Source organism: Fukomys damarensis, unplaced genomic scaffold (assembly GCF_012274545.1).
Source record: "Fukomys damarensis isolate Sample0158 unplaced genomic scaffold, DMR_v1.0_HiC HiC_scaffold_38, whole genome shotgun sequence".
Lineage (NCBI taxonomy): Eukaryota > Metazoa > Chordata > Mammalia > Rodentia > Bathyergidae > Fukomys > Fukomys damarensis.
Window position 1 is genome coordinate 35,798,704 of NW_022900950.1, and position 15,834 is coordinate 35,814,537.

A 15,834-nucleotide genomic window follows, 5' to 3' on the forward strand; every position below is an offset into this window, starting at 1 on the left:
GAAGTACATGAATTGTTTTTCTGTATTCACCTAGTCTTTTTCTATCTCCTTCAATTTAACAGAATAGCTCCATTCCATTGAAGAACTGAACTAGTAACAGAACACCCTTGCCTCCGTCACTGTCATGTGATTACTTCAGGGTATTCTATTTAAGCTACCTGCCACTACTAGTCATAAGTGTTCACTGCTCCCCAGGTAGTCAGCACAGTTGCTGAGTGATGTCAGAAATAAAGCCATAGTCCCTGAGACCTAGGTGCGTACAGTGGAAACAGCTGTAATGATTACCTTCAAAACTAAGCTTCATAGCTTTGAAGTGGAAAACATATTTAAATTTCAGTGACCTACTGGTAAAGACAGTAAGTCCCTCTCTGTTCTAAATATAATGCAGTGCATTCTTCACTCTTTCCTCCTTATCTCTAAAGCTGTGGTGTGTTTTTTACAGGTTTGATATTTCCTATTTTCAAATTTTTGAGTAACATTTAGTTGTAAAATTCTGTATCTGCTCATACATGTTGCCTTATTTTGTGTTTTCTCTAAGACACTTTAATTTAGTGAAGTGGTTAAGATTAATTACATTATTTTGGTATTTACCACAATTACACAATAGCCTGCATTAGAACCATTTTAAGAAACAACTATGTACTGACTTTTAAAAGCTGATTGTGAAATCCAAGATTAGAATCATTTAATTTCTTCAAATTGGCAGTGAAATATAATAGCAGTGAATAGAGAATGCATCTTTTGAATTTTGCAAAAAGTTAAATATTTCTAGGCTTATCACTGTTATATAACAGCTGCTTTAAGGTATTTTATTTTATTTGAGGATTTATCTGTCATACGACCATTAAAATACAGCCCAATGTTATTCTTGTTATTTGGTCCATTTTTATGCATCCAGTTATTAATAAAAGTTAATTTTTTTTACATTTTATGCAAATAGGAAATGGGCATTTTTGTTCAAAACAAAAAGAGACATGATTAAGAATGTTTACACTGAGCCTTTCTGTGTGTGTTATGTTTAATGTGTCTGATGAGTTTAGGGATAAAATATAAATATTTCATATAACAATCTACTGCTGTGACCAAAAAGGCATACTTGTTTTGGTTCAGAGTTGTTTTTTGAAACATGGCACGCATTTACTTTGGAACTCAATTATTTCAAGGTTATGATATTGTTTAAGAGCTGTAATCAAAGTCTACCAGAAGGACTTACCAAGAGGATTAGGAACTACACCAAAGATTATTGGATCTAGATGCTGACAATGTCTCACTACACAGACATTTTGCACATTAGGATTTCCAAAAGAGAAAGGCAGTAAGATTAGAAAGGGCATGTGGAGTCACTATTACACACAAACTAACCAACACTCCAGAATTCAGTTCAATTCAGTAAGAGCTTATACAGTGTCCACTGTATAAGGTGTTAAGGAAGAGGCTGGAAGTGGGGAGAATGTGGGAAGGCAATGATATAAAACTAGATATAGGATGGAGTGTTTGTTCTTGAAGAGCATAGCATTTCACTGAAGGGTACATAATGCAGTCTAATAGTAGGGATACCAACAATGAGGGATGTAAAGTTGGGAGCAGGGATATACCTGTGTGACCTGTAAAGGTCTTATATCCCATGAAACATGATGGTATACTGCTGTAATTCCAGCTACTCCAGGGGCTAAGGTGAAAGAGTCACAAGTTCAAGACCAAGCTGGGCAACTTAAGAAGAAAGGGAAAAAAGGAGAGAGGAAGAGGAACCAACCAATCATTTTAGATTTCATTAGTACTGTATGCAGAAAACATTCCAGATCTCAAACATCCTCATTAGGGATGATATACTTGAAAAAATAATATGTCTTCAGAAATATACTCTGATAGCTTCAGTATTTTATACCATTTAAAGCCAGCCTCATGGTTTCATAATTGGCCACCCGCCCAACCCTTCCCCACATACATCTTCCAGAAATCTTCCCTTCCTTCCCCCGCCTCTCAGATGCCTTGGGATAATGAACCTAATGTTAGTATCTTCCATGTTGACCTTCGTGGCCATCTATGCAGAGGTGAGCCATCAGGATGTCTGTGTGACCTGAGCAGAGACATGTGTAAGCACAGTCATTATGCTTTCAAAGAAATAAGCTCTCATAGTCAATGTTCCCTTAATGTCAGTGTCCTGGTTTTTTCTCAGCATTAGTCTGTCAGATCCATGCTGCTCTGGGAGTGCAGACTTGAATTCTTTAATATTTATACTTCATTGACCTAGTCAGTGAATTCAGCAATTGGCTATTATAAGGTGATGAAAATTCATGGCACCTTTTCACCAAAATAGTCACATCTTTCAGGAACTCTTGGTCAATGATTACCAATTATTTTCTGTGTAATTCATGTCAGAATGTATATATACACATACATGCATAATATTTAAGCTTCCAGGCACATTTACTCAAAAACATCAAATATAACTTACTCATCAGTCATTAAGTAAATGGTGTCTTCAAAACGAGTACTTTAATCCCCCAAGAATAATTGGCTAACAGTACAGTTAGAGGTTGACCCATGATAGCTGAACTATGCATTGGCCTGGCCTATGTATGCGTAAAACACACACATGTCTCTTATGAAAGGATCAGCTAAAACCTGAGTAGAAAACAGCAGCCACCTGCTTTCTCAGACACTGTAGATGTTAAAAAAAAATGATGCATTCCCTTCATATCTGCCATATGGCATCTAACTCTGAAGAAAGGAAACATGTTTTGCAAACTTGATTTAATAGTTCTTTTACAATAGAATATTTATTACAGTTATAATTGTGTATTCATTTCTTATCCTTCAAAATAAATGTAATTGAGGTTTAAATTTTCTTTTATTTTTATAAAAAATGCATATAATATTATGAGTGAGGCTCAGATTTTTTTAATTAAAAAGCAAAGCTTGAAGATAAAACATTTATTATATGGTTAATAATAACAGTTCATTAATTGGAGATCTATTAAGAAGGATCTATTACATACATTCTCGCGAAGCATGACAATGCCACAAGCTCCTCTAAGCTCATGTTTTATCAGTGTTAATTTTGTTTTTCTAAAAATTTTGTTCAGAAAGGAGAGTACTTCCTCTGAAGGTTAGACATCATTCAGGGTAGTTTCATAACTGGAAAAAGCAACTATAAAATGAGATATCTCCTTGTGTTCATCACTACTTGGGCTAGGTTGTGAACTCATTCATTTATTGAGTTAGCCACTGGGTCAGCAGTTCTATACATGGAACCTCCCAGGCACTGGCCTGAGTGTTGGAAACACATGATAAGTAACTTTGTAATTTAGTGGAAAAGACAGAGGATAAGCAAGTAAATAAACACATGACAACTAAAACTTCAGACAGTGATAACTACACTGACGAAAATCAAAAGAGAGTGCAAAAATGAAGTTTCAGTGAGGTATTTTGATTTCCACTAAGAATTCCAAAACAAGTGTGGTTGCCATAAATAGGATACATAATGAAAATTATCTTCTGCACTTAATACGTATTTATGTGTTAAAATTACAATGATGTCTAAAGAATAATTTTTTAAAATCACTTCATATAATGTTATTAATGATACCTTTGTTTTATAAATGGAGACACGGAGTAGCTACTCAATTAAGGACTTCACAATTGTTAACTGAATACTTTAAAAGTACAGCATCATTCATTTAAAAATAATTACTATTCTCTTTGTAAATACGAACTTTAAATAGTATAGTATCAGCTATTGTAAATACTGGTTTTCAAGATGGAATTATTCTGCTTAATGTTAACCTTGTTTCTGTAATCTTAAGAAAATCTCATTGTTAAATGAGAAAATCTTATTCAGCCATTACAAACAAAAGCAAGCTCCATACATTGTGAGGACAGCAATTTTAAAGCTTATCCTAACCTTTAGCAATACATTATTTGGATAATATAAAGACCCTATCACCAGGCAACTCATTGGTGAATTCACCTGTCCCAATTTGTCACTGCCAACTCTAATTTAACTAAAAGAACAATTTAAAGAAGATAAGCATGCCACTGGGCAAGCTGACGTGTCAGTGAAATTGATGAAGGGCGCTGAGGTGAGAAGCCAGTCTAGGGAAGGTCTGCTCTAAGGCCCACTACTTTTCTGAACCATTTTATTAAAAATCCTCAATGCCATAATAAATATATAAACAATTAATTATCAGTTAATGAAGTCAAATTCCAACAGAAGAATGTTCTTCAATCTTGTGGCTGAAGCCTTTGATAAGAATCACTGGAATGAGACTATGCTAAAAATGTCTACATCCTGAAAATATACACCAAGCATTTGGTAGCTACTAAGTAGGGAATATAACCACAAATGTAGAAGATGTCCTGAGTTCAAGGAGAGGAAACCCAGTAGGTCCCAATAGCATACATAGGCAGCCTCTGCATAACATTAGTCTGAAGTAGAAATTTTAATTCTGAACCATAAAAACACTGGGGCCAGATTGCTGAGGTTTAAATTCTGGCATTGCCATTTATTAGACATGTGACATTTTGTAAGTTATTTGACTTCCCTGTGTCTTGATTTATTCATATGTAAAATGACATAATAACAGCATTTACTTTAGTTTTTATGAGAAATAAAATGAATTTACACATATAAATTGTGTCAGCTTTCCATCACTATGACAAAATACTGGAGGTAATTAATTTAAAAAGGGAAAAGGCTTACTGACTCATAGTTTTAGAGATTCCAATCCATAATTGATTAACTCCTTTTGCCTTAATTAGTAGCAAGATAGCATATCATGATGGGAACTTGTGGCACAGCAAAACAGCAAAAGAGAAATAAGAGGCCCAGGTCCCACAGTCTGTTTTGAAGGCATGTATCCCTAGTGACCTTTTGCCACCCTGGGTCCAAGCCTATGACCCAGGTGCCTTTGGGGGATACTTGCAAACCATAGGAAATGGTGGCAATAATGCCTGATATAGTAAGCACCACATAATATATATACATTTAATTTCTAGGAAAAATACACTTATTAAAGTAGAAGTCCCAGCTCTCATTTACTAGCCTGATAATTTTAATCAATTAATAAGGCCTCTCTCAGTAATAAAATCCCTCATTTGATATCATGTTATATGACAGAACATGGGAAAGTCCAAACTGCATATGAGTATAAGACCCTTATTATCCCTATGGTATCATAAAGGTTAGCTTTAGCTGCAATCCAAGGCTTACCTTTTATGTAGCTTCCATATAACGAAATCCTGCTTATGCATCAAGTTCTTCAGCCATTACTCATGGTTTTTGTTTTTAATATTTTACCTGCTCCATTATAGTCCATGAGAACACAAAGACAAGCAAACCAAAATAATCTGGAACTCACATTCTGGAAGGAAGAACACAAATAAATGAACAGAAGCACATTCTGGGGAAAGGAATGGAGGGCCGGAGAACATAAGAGGAGTAACATCTAAGTTTCATGAGACAGTACAGATTTTCCAAGTAGACCAAGGATAAGAGGTATCTGTGACATTCAGAAAATTGTGGAAGACATAACTGTCTGAGGCGCACTGCCATAAGTTAGCACTGGGGTGGCAGATACAAAGGGTGCCTTGTATGTCATGCTACAGAATTTGCACACTGTCCAGTAGGTCACTGGAAGCTACTTGACCACTTTAAATGCAAAGAATTAAATAATCATGTCTGACCAAGCCTTCCTCACAAATGCAAGGTCCTGAGTTCAATCCTGGGTACCAAAAAAAAAAGAAAAAGAAATAATCATGTTTGCATTTGTAAGAATATTTTACCCCCTTTTCTGCAGACCAATCCAGAGTAGGACAGTGTAGTCTGCAGAGACCTCCACCCAGGACAGTTCTCCCTCCCTGGGCCTCTCCCCTCCTGCCCTCAAGTGTCCTTGCCTCCTAGACCTCTCCTGTCCAATATCGTGGGGCAAAGTGAGAGCGGGGGGTGGGGGGTGATCACACCAAGGAGCCACAGTCTTTACCAAGATGATAGAAGCAATGACCACAGCTGACTTTCAGAAACTGCTATACAGTTGGAACAGGAGGCTAGATGTCAATCAAAGGTCTGCATCTTGCCACTAATTGAATCTGTACATGATAATGGCCTTAGAATGAATGCAAGACTTAGGGACTTGAAGTGAAAGATCTTCTTAGGCTCAGTTCTTTGGCTTTGATATGGAGACATTTTCTCTAGCTGTGAATTTGCTGGACTAATTCCTGTCTAAAGTGAAGGTACAGCTAAAGCACCTTGGGTGTGTTAGACTGAGATGCTTTTATTTGGCTGCAAAATCAATAGAAGAGGAAAGAAATGTTCCATTAGCAACTGACTTGATCTGAATAAGTCAATATCGGTTGACAGTTTCAAACTTGATGAAAATGGAAAAGATTGTATTGGAGAAGGTGTTTGGAAAGTCAAAGCTACCATTGCCTTTCAGTTTCTACAACTCTATTGTTCACTTATTCAAGAGAGCTTGCCATTTGAAAGGAAAAATAGCCTAACTTTTGGAAGACTAGAAGCTCAACTTAAGACATGTCACTGCAGGATCCTATTTTCTAAAGCAAAGCCTTATGCATTGGCCTTATCAATCATTGCACTGGAGATCCAAGCACAGAAGTGTGTAGAGTTAACAGAAGGAATAGAATGTCTTCAGAAACATTCCAAGATAAATGGCAGAGATCTGACCTTCTGGCAAGAGCTTTATCCAAATATTTAACTGAATATTCATCAAACAAGTGTTCCAAACTGAATGTTCAGAAGTTGAAGTGGATTATTTCTGGGCATACTGCACAGCAACTGAAGCATAGTTAATATAGAATAATTCACCTTCCAACAATTCCTGACAGTGTTTTAACTGGTAAATTTGGTTGTTGTTCTCTGCATAGAGAAAATTGTATAATTTTCTTCTACAATTGAAGTATTGAAATACTATCTTCAACATAAACCAACTGGACTGGAATAACAAAAGGGAAAAACTGATATCACCAATCTAGTCAGCTAATGTTTGAAGGCATTTGCTATATAAGGTATGGGCATGGTAGCACACAACTATAATCCTAGCACTTGGGGAGGCTGGGGCAGAAGGATCGCCATGAGTTTGAGGCCAGCCTGGGCTCATAGTGAGTTCAAGCTTAACCTAAACTGCATAGCAAAACCCTGTCTTAAAAATTTTATTTATTGGGCCAGGGATTTAGCTCAGCGGTTCGGTGGCCTGCCTTGCAAGCGCAAGGACCCAAGTTCAATCCCCAGTACCAAAAAGAAAAAAAAAAAATTTTTTTTAATTTAACACCCTTAGGAGTTTCCAATCTCTGATATATATGTTAACCATTTCATTAGGAGCTTAGAAAACAACATTCTATTTAATAACCTGAATATTTAAGATAGAGCTGAAGTAATAGTTTTTTTAATTGCACATTTTGCTAAATTTAGCCGTAAACTTTAGCTCATTTAAAGTTGCAATAGGGGGCTGGGAATTTAGCTCAGTGGTGCCACCTCCTGCCTCACAAGCGCAAGGTCCTGAGTTCAAACCCTGGTATCACAAAAATAAACAATAAAGTTGTAATAGGACCAAAAGTTTGATACGTATATGAACTAATTTGATACTGTTAGAATATAAGCAGAATCATTATGAACTTGAATGTTACATCTAAAGAAAAAGTAATATAAGGTAGATGATCTCTCTGGGTTTTCTGAAAATTGAAATTGCCAATATGTCTCAACATACTGCTATTGCAATTGGAATAATAGAAAGTAATTATATTCATAAAATATATAAATTCAGTCGCTGTGATAGTCTGTATGTTCTTAACATCTAAATGCATTAACATAATAATGATTTACCTTTTCCTACTAAAAACTAAGTGTTAGTATTTAACACTTTTGCATATGATTATGAAATTTAAGCATGAAAAATTTACTTTTAACAGCTAGTAGTATTTAGATAAAATTTTGATAAGTTGGGAGTTTTTGTTCTTTATATAAATAGTATTTTTGTAGCAACAAAAAAAATTATTTGAAGCTTTTCTTTACGAACCTGAACCATGGAGTCTATAATGTTAATAATGGATTTAAATTATGAACCTTCAAAACATCACAACTAGATTAGTATGATGTTCTCCTTCTTTGGAAAACTGCCTAATTAATATAGTGCTACAGTCGGATTGTTTAGATTTGAATTCAAGTGTAAAGTCAAAGGCATTAATGTGAAACTCTTAATACAAGCTTGAAAAAGTTAACTGTGAATCTTCATTTCTAACATTAATCTAACTTTCTACACTGGATCAATATATTATATTTAGGTGATATTGAAAATGGTAACCTATTTAATTTAAATGTTAAATTTTAAATAATGAGGTTTACATCAAAACCAACATTTCACACATGTACTTTTTAAAAGGCATAATAAAAGGTTACATTCTAGATAATGTAATGGTTTCTTGGCACCCATAATGCAAGTAATAGATAGTTCAGTGATGAGAAAGTTATTGCTATATGGGGATTATATTTAAATTTGAAAACATTTTGTATTAAGCCAAAATACAGACTTACTAAGTTTTGCATATTCACTGAGCTATCTTTAATGTTTCTTCTAAAAAAACAGGTGACATTTGTGTCGATGATAAAAATTTCTATACAGAATCTCCTTCCTTAGTCTGTCTAGAGCCATTAAAAAATATGTTCTGTTACACAGTAAGTCAAAATAAATTATCACTCTGAAAACTTGCTTTACCCCAAATTGTGGCTAGATGAAGCACTCCGGGTTTCACTATGGCTGTTTCTAAGAACTGCCATTGCTTCCAGTTTTTTTTTAAAGAATAGAATATACTTTCACAAATTTCCATAATGTGTCTAAGAAAAGTAAGGAGGTACTGCCATAATTATGAGATTGCCAAGGTGGTGTTTGGAATTCTCCATGTGAGCCAATCAATGAAAGGAGATGTACATGTATTGTTAGTGTCTTAAAGAGTTAGTATAGCTTAAAGCTTGAGTCTGTGCAGAATGGATGTAACCAATTTTAACATCGTGTTACAGATAAATAAGCAAGGAAAAAATAAACCAAAGAACCACAGTAAATTCTACCTTTAACTTTTTATAAACCGTATTTGTAGAAAACTTCAGTTATTCCATAAGGCTGATATATTTTAATAATTTGAAAACATCAGTATTAATTTTGAGTTGGCAGAGGTAACCTAACTAACTACCATTATGTTTGGTGCTAAAAGATATACCTTTCAATAAAATTATTGAAGTGCAAATTTGAAAAAAAGAATATCATTTAACCCTGAAGATAATGAAAGAGGCAGGAAATCACTTCAGAAAATTGAAGTGATCAGTAGTATCATCCTGAAATGCTAAAAAATCAATTACAGGCAGAGCAAAATAAAAGGCTAAGTCAGCCTCTTTGCACTTCAGGCTCTAGGGGAGCAGCAGGCTCTAAGGAAATAGATAATCTCAGAGTCTTAATAGTGGAAGAACATTAGTCATAATAAGATGTCTCAAAGTGGAGGGCAGAAGGGACAGGAAAATGTTTAAAAGTTGAAGATAAAACCAAAAACTAACATTTTGTTCAAGATCCACGAGATCAGTTTAAAAGGATGGGGTGAGACTCAGAATGAGTCATGAAGGTGATGTCCATCAGATTATGAAACCCATGCCCTCTGTCAGGTGTAGTAATAGATGCAGCAACAGGTGTTACTGCCTGGCTGTCTTCAGCAGTGACACAATTTGCCTGCCTCTGCCCCACTGTCCACATTGCCAATGCAAGATGTCCTGAAATCAGTGTCTCCCTGTCACCATGCTGAGTAACCTGATCCCCCCATGGAATGTCACTCAGGTGGCCTCTGTGTTTTTCTTACATGTCATGAGCTGACAGTCCACCTGACACCATGCTCCTCCCCCTGACACCCTGCTCTGACCTTTATTAGCGCAAACTATTGCCGATTCCAAGACATGACCTCTTTCCACCAGCTCTCTTAGCCTCTGTGCATGACTTCCTCTGCCTAAGAAGTGCTTCCTCCCACCATTATTTTTATACCTTTGAGAGTTTTCAGTACCAAACATGGTGTCAGGCCCCAGTGAAGCCTCGCACAATTCATTGAGTTTTCATCTGATCCTGGAAATATTTCCAGACTCTGATGAGGTTGCCATTTTCTGTTCCCCTCTTCACTAGTCTTTAATACTGTCTTGGACTTTGGACTTGGTTTGTTATTGTCCAGATCCCACCCTTCACAGATGGAGGACAGCATAATGAAAAGGATGATCTTTCTATGTCTTAGGTTCTAGAACGGTGTCTATTACACATCAGTCTCAATAAATACTGGAGGTTAATCAGATGAAATTGGTGGGAGGGAGGATTGGAAAATCAAAACGGTAACAGTGTTTAAAGGGACATAATTAACAACAACCAAAAAAAAAAAAAAAAAAAAAAAAAAAAAAAAAAAAAAAAAAAAAAAAAAAAAAAAAAAAAAAACAGATGGATACTCCTGTTGGTGCTACAGGATTTATTTCCTATGGATGGAGAGAAAGAGCAAGTTCTTAACTATTCAGACTGTCTTAAAAGAGAATAAACTGACTTCTCTCAAAATTAGTCTGGTCTGCCATCAGAGCCATTTGGGTTCCTCCTGATGGATTACTTATCCAGTAAACAGTAGCAGGCAGATACCATATGAATGGCAGATGATGGAGTGTATCTTGCCACTCAGCTGCCACCCATTGGGATCTGTCTTTCCCAGGGTATTCAAAGAATCATCTCCATATATTACCATTTAATCAGAAATCTTACCTTTTGATTTATCTTGTAGAATAAAGACCCCAAGATGGCTCGAGTTGCCCTGGAATCTCTTTACAGATTACTTTGGGTTTACATGATTCGAATTAAATGTGAAAGCAACACAGCTACTCAGAGGTAAGAAGTTGGCTTCTTTTAATGATGATCACGTCATTGAGCTAATAGTTGTAATCACATTACTCAGCCGTCACGAAGTGATGATACTGCCTACCCTAACCCATCTAGAACCTGTTCAGAGCTGATAGTTTCTAAAAGATTTAAGTCCTGAGAACATTTTCAGGCTTTCTGTAGTCATTGGCTTGGCAACCATTACTGAAATTCCAGCCTCTGTGAGAAGACAGGTCTACTTCCAGAATTAAATGTGCCACTAAGAGGAAACCACTATAATTATCTAACTACCTTTAGTTTTCCAGAAATTTTTTTTGAAAGAGTAATTACGCTAATGGAAGAGATGAAGTGTTTTGTTTTCTTTTTTGGAATTCTCTCTGATATTTGGATAAGATGAATGTCTGCCATTTTCCCCTAAAGAACTGGAGCTCAGCCAATCTTGCTTGTTTTCTCTTTTTCCCCCTTTATCTTCCAGCCGACTTATAACAATCATCACAACACTTTTCCCCAAAGGGTCCCGTGGTGTGGTGCCAAGGGATATGCCTCTGAACATCTTTGTGAAAATCATCCAGTTCATTGCCCAGGTAATAAAGAAGTTTCTGGCAGTGAGTCTTCTAATTGCTTTTAAGTAGCCAGATTTCTCATAAGGTACCAGAAGATTACAATAGTATCTTACATGTGTAGATTATGTATTTTCATGCATAGCCTGTTCTTTTCCTTCAGAACAAATTGTGACATAAATACGTTACATATTTTCAGTATATCACAACAAACTGAGAGGCAGAGAACTGAAGTGACTCGTCTAAGGTCAAAAGCCTATTAAAGAATCCCTTGACTCTTCATCCTTGTTTTGTTTTGTTTTTTTTCCTCATTCTCTGCTCTGGATTCTAGAAGTAAAAAGAAAGTAAATGGTCTGATGTTTGGAGGAAATTTTTAAAAAGATAATGTAGTGAAATTTGACAGTTAAGTAATGTTCTAATTTTTATCTGTGAAAAAAAATTCCATAGGGAGATTAGCATTTATCAGTCTGAAGTTGTTCTTTGCCAAAAACTGTTTTAAGCACTTTATATGGGTATTAATATACTTTGAAACTGAGTCCAGTAATATTATAATATTAAATGCAGACTTTGAACATAATTTATTATTTAGACCCAAGAGTTTGCTTTTTGTGACTGTGCCTCGCTCATGCTAAGTACATGTTCTGCCACTGACCCACTAATCCCTTTGAGTCCCAAATTTTACCTTTTAAAACACTTTGTGAGAAAATGGTTTTACCCCAACTTTGACCTTGTGATTTACTGAAGAGCAAGAAAAGCCTTATATTCTAGTACAGCCTCTGCCATGATCCCACCTTTCAACCCCAACAAGGCAGAGAACATCGTTTTGAAAAATGCCTTAGACTGTTATGCATAATACCATATCTACAGATAAAGATAAATAATGGGCATTGAAATACTGTTGAATTACAATTAATGCTGGTATAAAGATGAAAGGGTCAACTGTTACTCCATAGACTAGTTCATATGTGTTTGGTTCATTGAAATGTCTCTGTAATATTCAGATTGAAGGAACAGGCATCATCATTTTCTCTACCTGTGGCAGAATTAGTGTAACTTTTCCACATGTACTTATGTTATTATTTTGGGATATGTTTTATTAAATGAACATGTCATATCTTCACAATTAGTATAGTACCTTTAATATGCCTTAGTTGTCAGTCATTCTTCTTAATGTGAAGAATTACTTGTTTTAAGATTAATCAAATGTTCTGGGCATTTAGCTCAGTGGTGCTATCACCTGCTTCACAAGCATAAGGTCCTGAGTTCAATCCCTGGTAAAAAAAAAAAAAAAAAAAAAAAAGATTAATCGAGTGACATTTTATTGTTAGAGAATAGAAGAAGTTGGTTGTTTTGCAGTGATATCACTAAAAATACATATTAAATGGAGTTTTAAGAAGTTACCAGCATTGCCAAGATTAGAAGAGTGTGGACTGCTTCTAAACTTGGACATCTAAATATTTTGGTTTTCTTGTTTTTATTTTTGTCTTTGCACCATGGGGCCCTGTGTGCTTTTGGAGCTATCTATCTGTTATATAATAAAGCCATTCCTACACTACACATAAAAACATAAGTAGCTCTGCCAACAGTTTTTTTAATGGTATGATCTTCCCTCAGGAACTCTCTCTGGTCCATAAAACTAAGTGGTACCTCACTTCTTTTAGCAGCCACCACTTTGGTATACATAATGAAAATAGCCATCTCATGTTGAATTTGTGTTTTAACATTTTTGTTTTCTTTTCTTCCCCAGGAACGTTTAGATTTTGCAATGAAAGAAATCATTTTTGATTTTCTTTGTGTAGGAAAACCAGCCAAAGCTTTCAGTCTCAATCCAGAGGTATGAATGACCCTTTTATGTCCTTCTAACAGAGCGCGTATTCAGAGCCATACCTGTGCTATGCAACTTGGGGGAATAGGCCCAGGGACAAGTTTTCTCAAAGGTCTTCTATTTGCTTCTGTTCGTGTCTAAAGTCTGATGGTGGAGTTTCAGAAGTAAAATGTTGGATCAGTAGATTTAGGGTGAGGAAAGGGTAGTGTGCTTCTTTATTCTGTTTTTGTATAATAGAGTAATTCTTAGCCCAAAAGATATTCTATCACTACTAGGTAAGTTGTTTTATTTTAGAAAGTAAGTGCTTTACTTATAACCACATTGATTCACGTCAACTAGTATTGGAAAGTGATAAAACAGAGAATAAGTACATATAATAATAAAAACACAAAAACAGTGAAATTAAATAATGTCTGAACAGCACTCTTAAATCAAGGGTCAGGCACATGGTGGCAATGAGTCTAGTGTGAGTATTATATACAATATGGAGTAGTCAGGGTTATGCAAATGAACAACATACTCAGTTTTAAACTTTTAAAAACATTGTTAGCCAAGAAACATATTCCTGCCAAGCTGCCTCTCTGCAGTCCTTTTCCTCACTGGACTAGAAGCCGGCAGAGCTGGCCTTGCCACTTGCACTGATACTTTTTCTAGCTATGTGACATTTACTTCTCTGACTTTCGATTTCTTCACTTGTAAGATAGGACAGAACACTTTCTAGCTCACTTCACAGAAGAGGGGTACTAGAAAGAATACATTTCAAATGAGAGGGAGATGGAGAGGTGACAAAGAAGAAAATTGCATATCATAAAATTTTTTAAAAGATTATTTCTAGTATCACTGTGGTATTGTGTGCCTCCTTCATTCTCTCAGTGAGGAAGAAAACCCAAAGCCCAGAGACTCAACATAGGCAGATTGGTACCAGAGGGACCCTGGGTATCCCCACTACCCCTCCCACCATGCCCTGAATTCTCTTCTTGATGTTAAGTTCGCCACATGTCTGACAACAGAACAAGAGGCCTCATAATGGGATTTCTATTCGGTGGCAAATGACCTTGCAGGGTCACTGGGTCAGTGAGGGGCAAAGCCAGTACAAAGGCAGGAAGGAGGCCAAGGCTAGGCACTTCTTCTCTTGCCTTGGAGGTTTTAAATGTATTTTTCATTTATCAATGATCATAGCTGTGATTCTTTAACAATCAGTTATCAGAACTTCTGTGCTGCCTACCTAAAAGGAACATGTTAAAAGCTATTATTCATTATTATCACCATCTATAAAATGTATCCTCGAGTCTTTCCTCTAACTCTTCATCAGTGATGAATTAGTTCTTCTATACAGATCAGTTAGAATTCTGTTTTAAAAACAAAACTACCAGCAAGAGTCAATATTTTGGAATTGCCTCCGTGTCTCTATTTTATAGGATTGAGGAAGAAGTTATTTATCTGCAGTTGGAAATTATATGTCTAAAGGCCTGTTCCTAACCCCACTCAAAAGAAGACATAAGGCAGATTAACCTATGAATCCGATGTACATTTGTGGAAATGTGATATAGGGCACCAGTTCTCAGGAAACAAATCCAGATTAGGTCATAAGTAATATTTTAGAAGTAGCCTGAGGAGCGAGGTCTAGCGATTTAAGGAGTTATCTTATGCAAAGTGTGTTGCATCACCAGTCAACAGTCAGATTATTTCTAAGTAATTGTCTTGACTTACTTTGGACCTGGATGCCTTCCTGTGTGTACCTTTGTCATCATGAGAACTTGTTCATCTGTGAGAAGAGATTCTAGCTCATCAATTTCTCTTAATTTTTGTCTTGATCTAAAATAATACGGTACTGAAGGTCCTAAGCGGTGCTAGAGGTGCAAAGAAGAAATAAAAGTTATAATAGATGGGAAATGAAGACCTAAAATTTTCTTCATTCACAGGCCACATGTTTGTATATGTAGAAAATCCCAGAAAAATCTATAGAAAACATACTAGAACTAATAGGATGTCCATAGGATGTGACATAAATAAACCAGTGTATTTTATATTCTAGTAACTCTTTTCTAGTAATAAGAAATGGAAATTGAACAATTTACAAAATTGTGAAACACAAAATACATTAACGGTGACAAAATGTATACAGTATTTTTATACTGAAAACTAAAAAATGTTAAGAACAATCAAAGACCTGAAGAAATGACCAGAAGTAATGTTTGTTATAGACTGAAGAACTCAGTGCTGTTAAGAGCTCAGTTGTCCCCAAATTGACATATACAATTAAACTCTAATTTCAATAACAAACCCCATTAAAATCTCTAGCTTTCTCTGGAGGAATCAACAAGCTGATTTCAAAATTTGCATAGAAAATCAAAAGAACTAGAATAACCAATATAATTTTGAAAAGAATAAAGATGGAGGATTAGTGTGACCTGATAATCCCCCCCAACTTTCTTTTAGGCATATTTGCAGTACATAATGTTTACAATCTTTGTGTGGAGTTGGTATATGAATATAACACATCCTATTTCTTTTTTCATCCCCTTTCCCTCCTCTTCACCTCCCTTCTTTCATCTCT

The 15,834-nt window shown here is 35.7% G+C and overlaps 1 protein-coding gene and 1 pseudogene across 6 annotated transcripts in view; both read left to right on the forward strand.

The window, feature by feature from the left end:
• The window catches only part of Fry (FRY microtubule binding protein), a 353,736-nt gene that overhangs the window by 196,910 nt on the left and 140,992 nt on the right, over window positions 1-15,834 (forward strand). For all 6 annotated transcript variants that reach the window (XM_010623889.3, XM_010623892.3, XM_010623891.3 and 3 more), the window contains 3 exons: window positions 10,798-10,901; window positions 11,368-11,476; window positions 13,200-13,286. In XM_010623889.3, coding sequence (XP_010622191.1) covers window positions 10,798-10,901; window positions 11,368-11,476; window positions 13,200-13,286 — 300 coding nt within the window. The remainder of the gene's footprint in view (window positions 1-10,797; window positions 10,902-11,367; window positions 11,477-13,199; window positions 13,287-15,834) is intronic.
• On the forward strand, window positions 5,986-6,913 carry LOC104862173 (annotated as a pseudogene).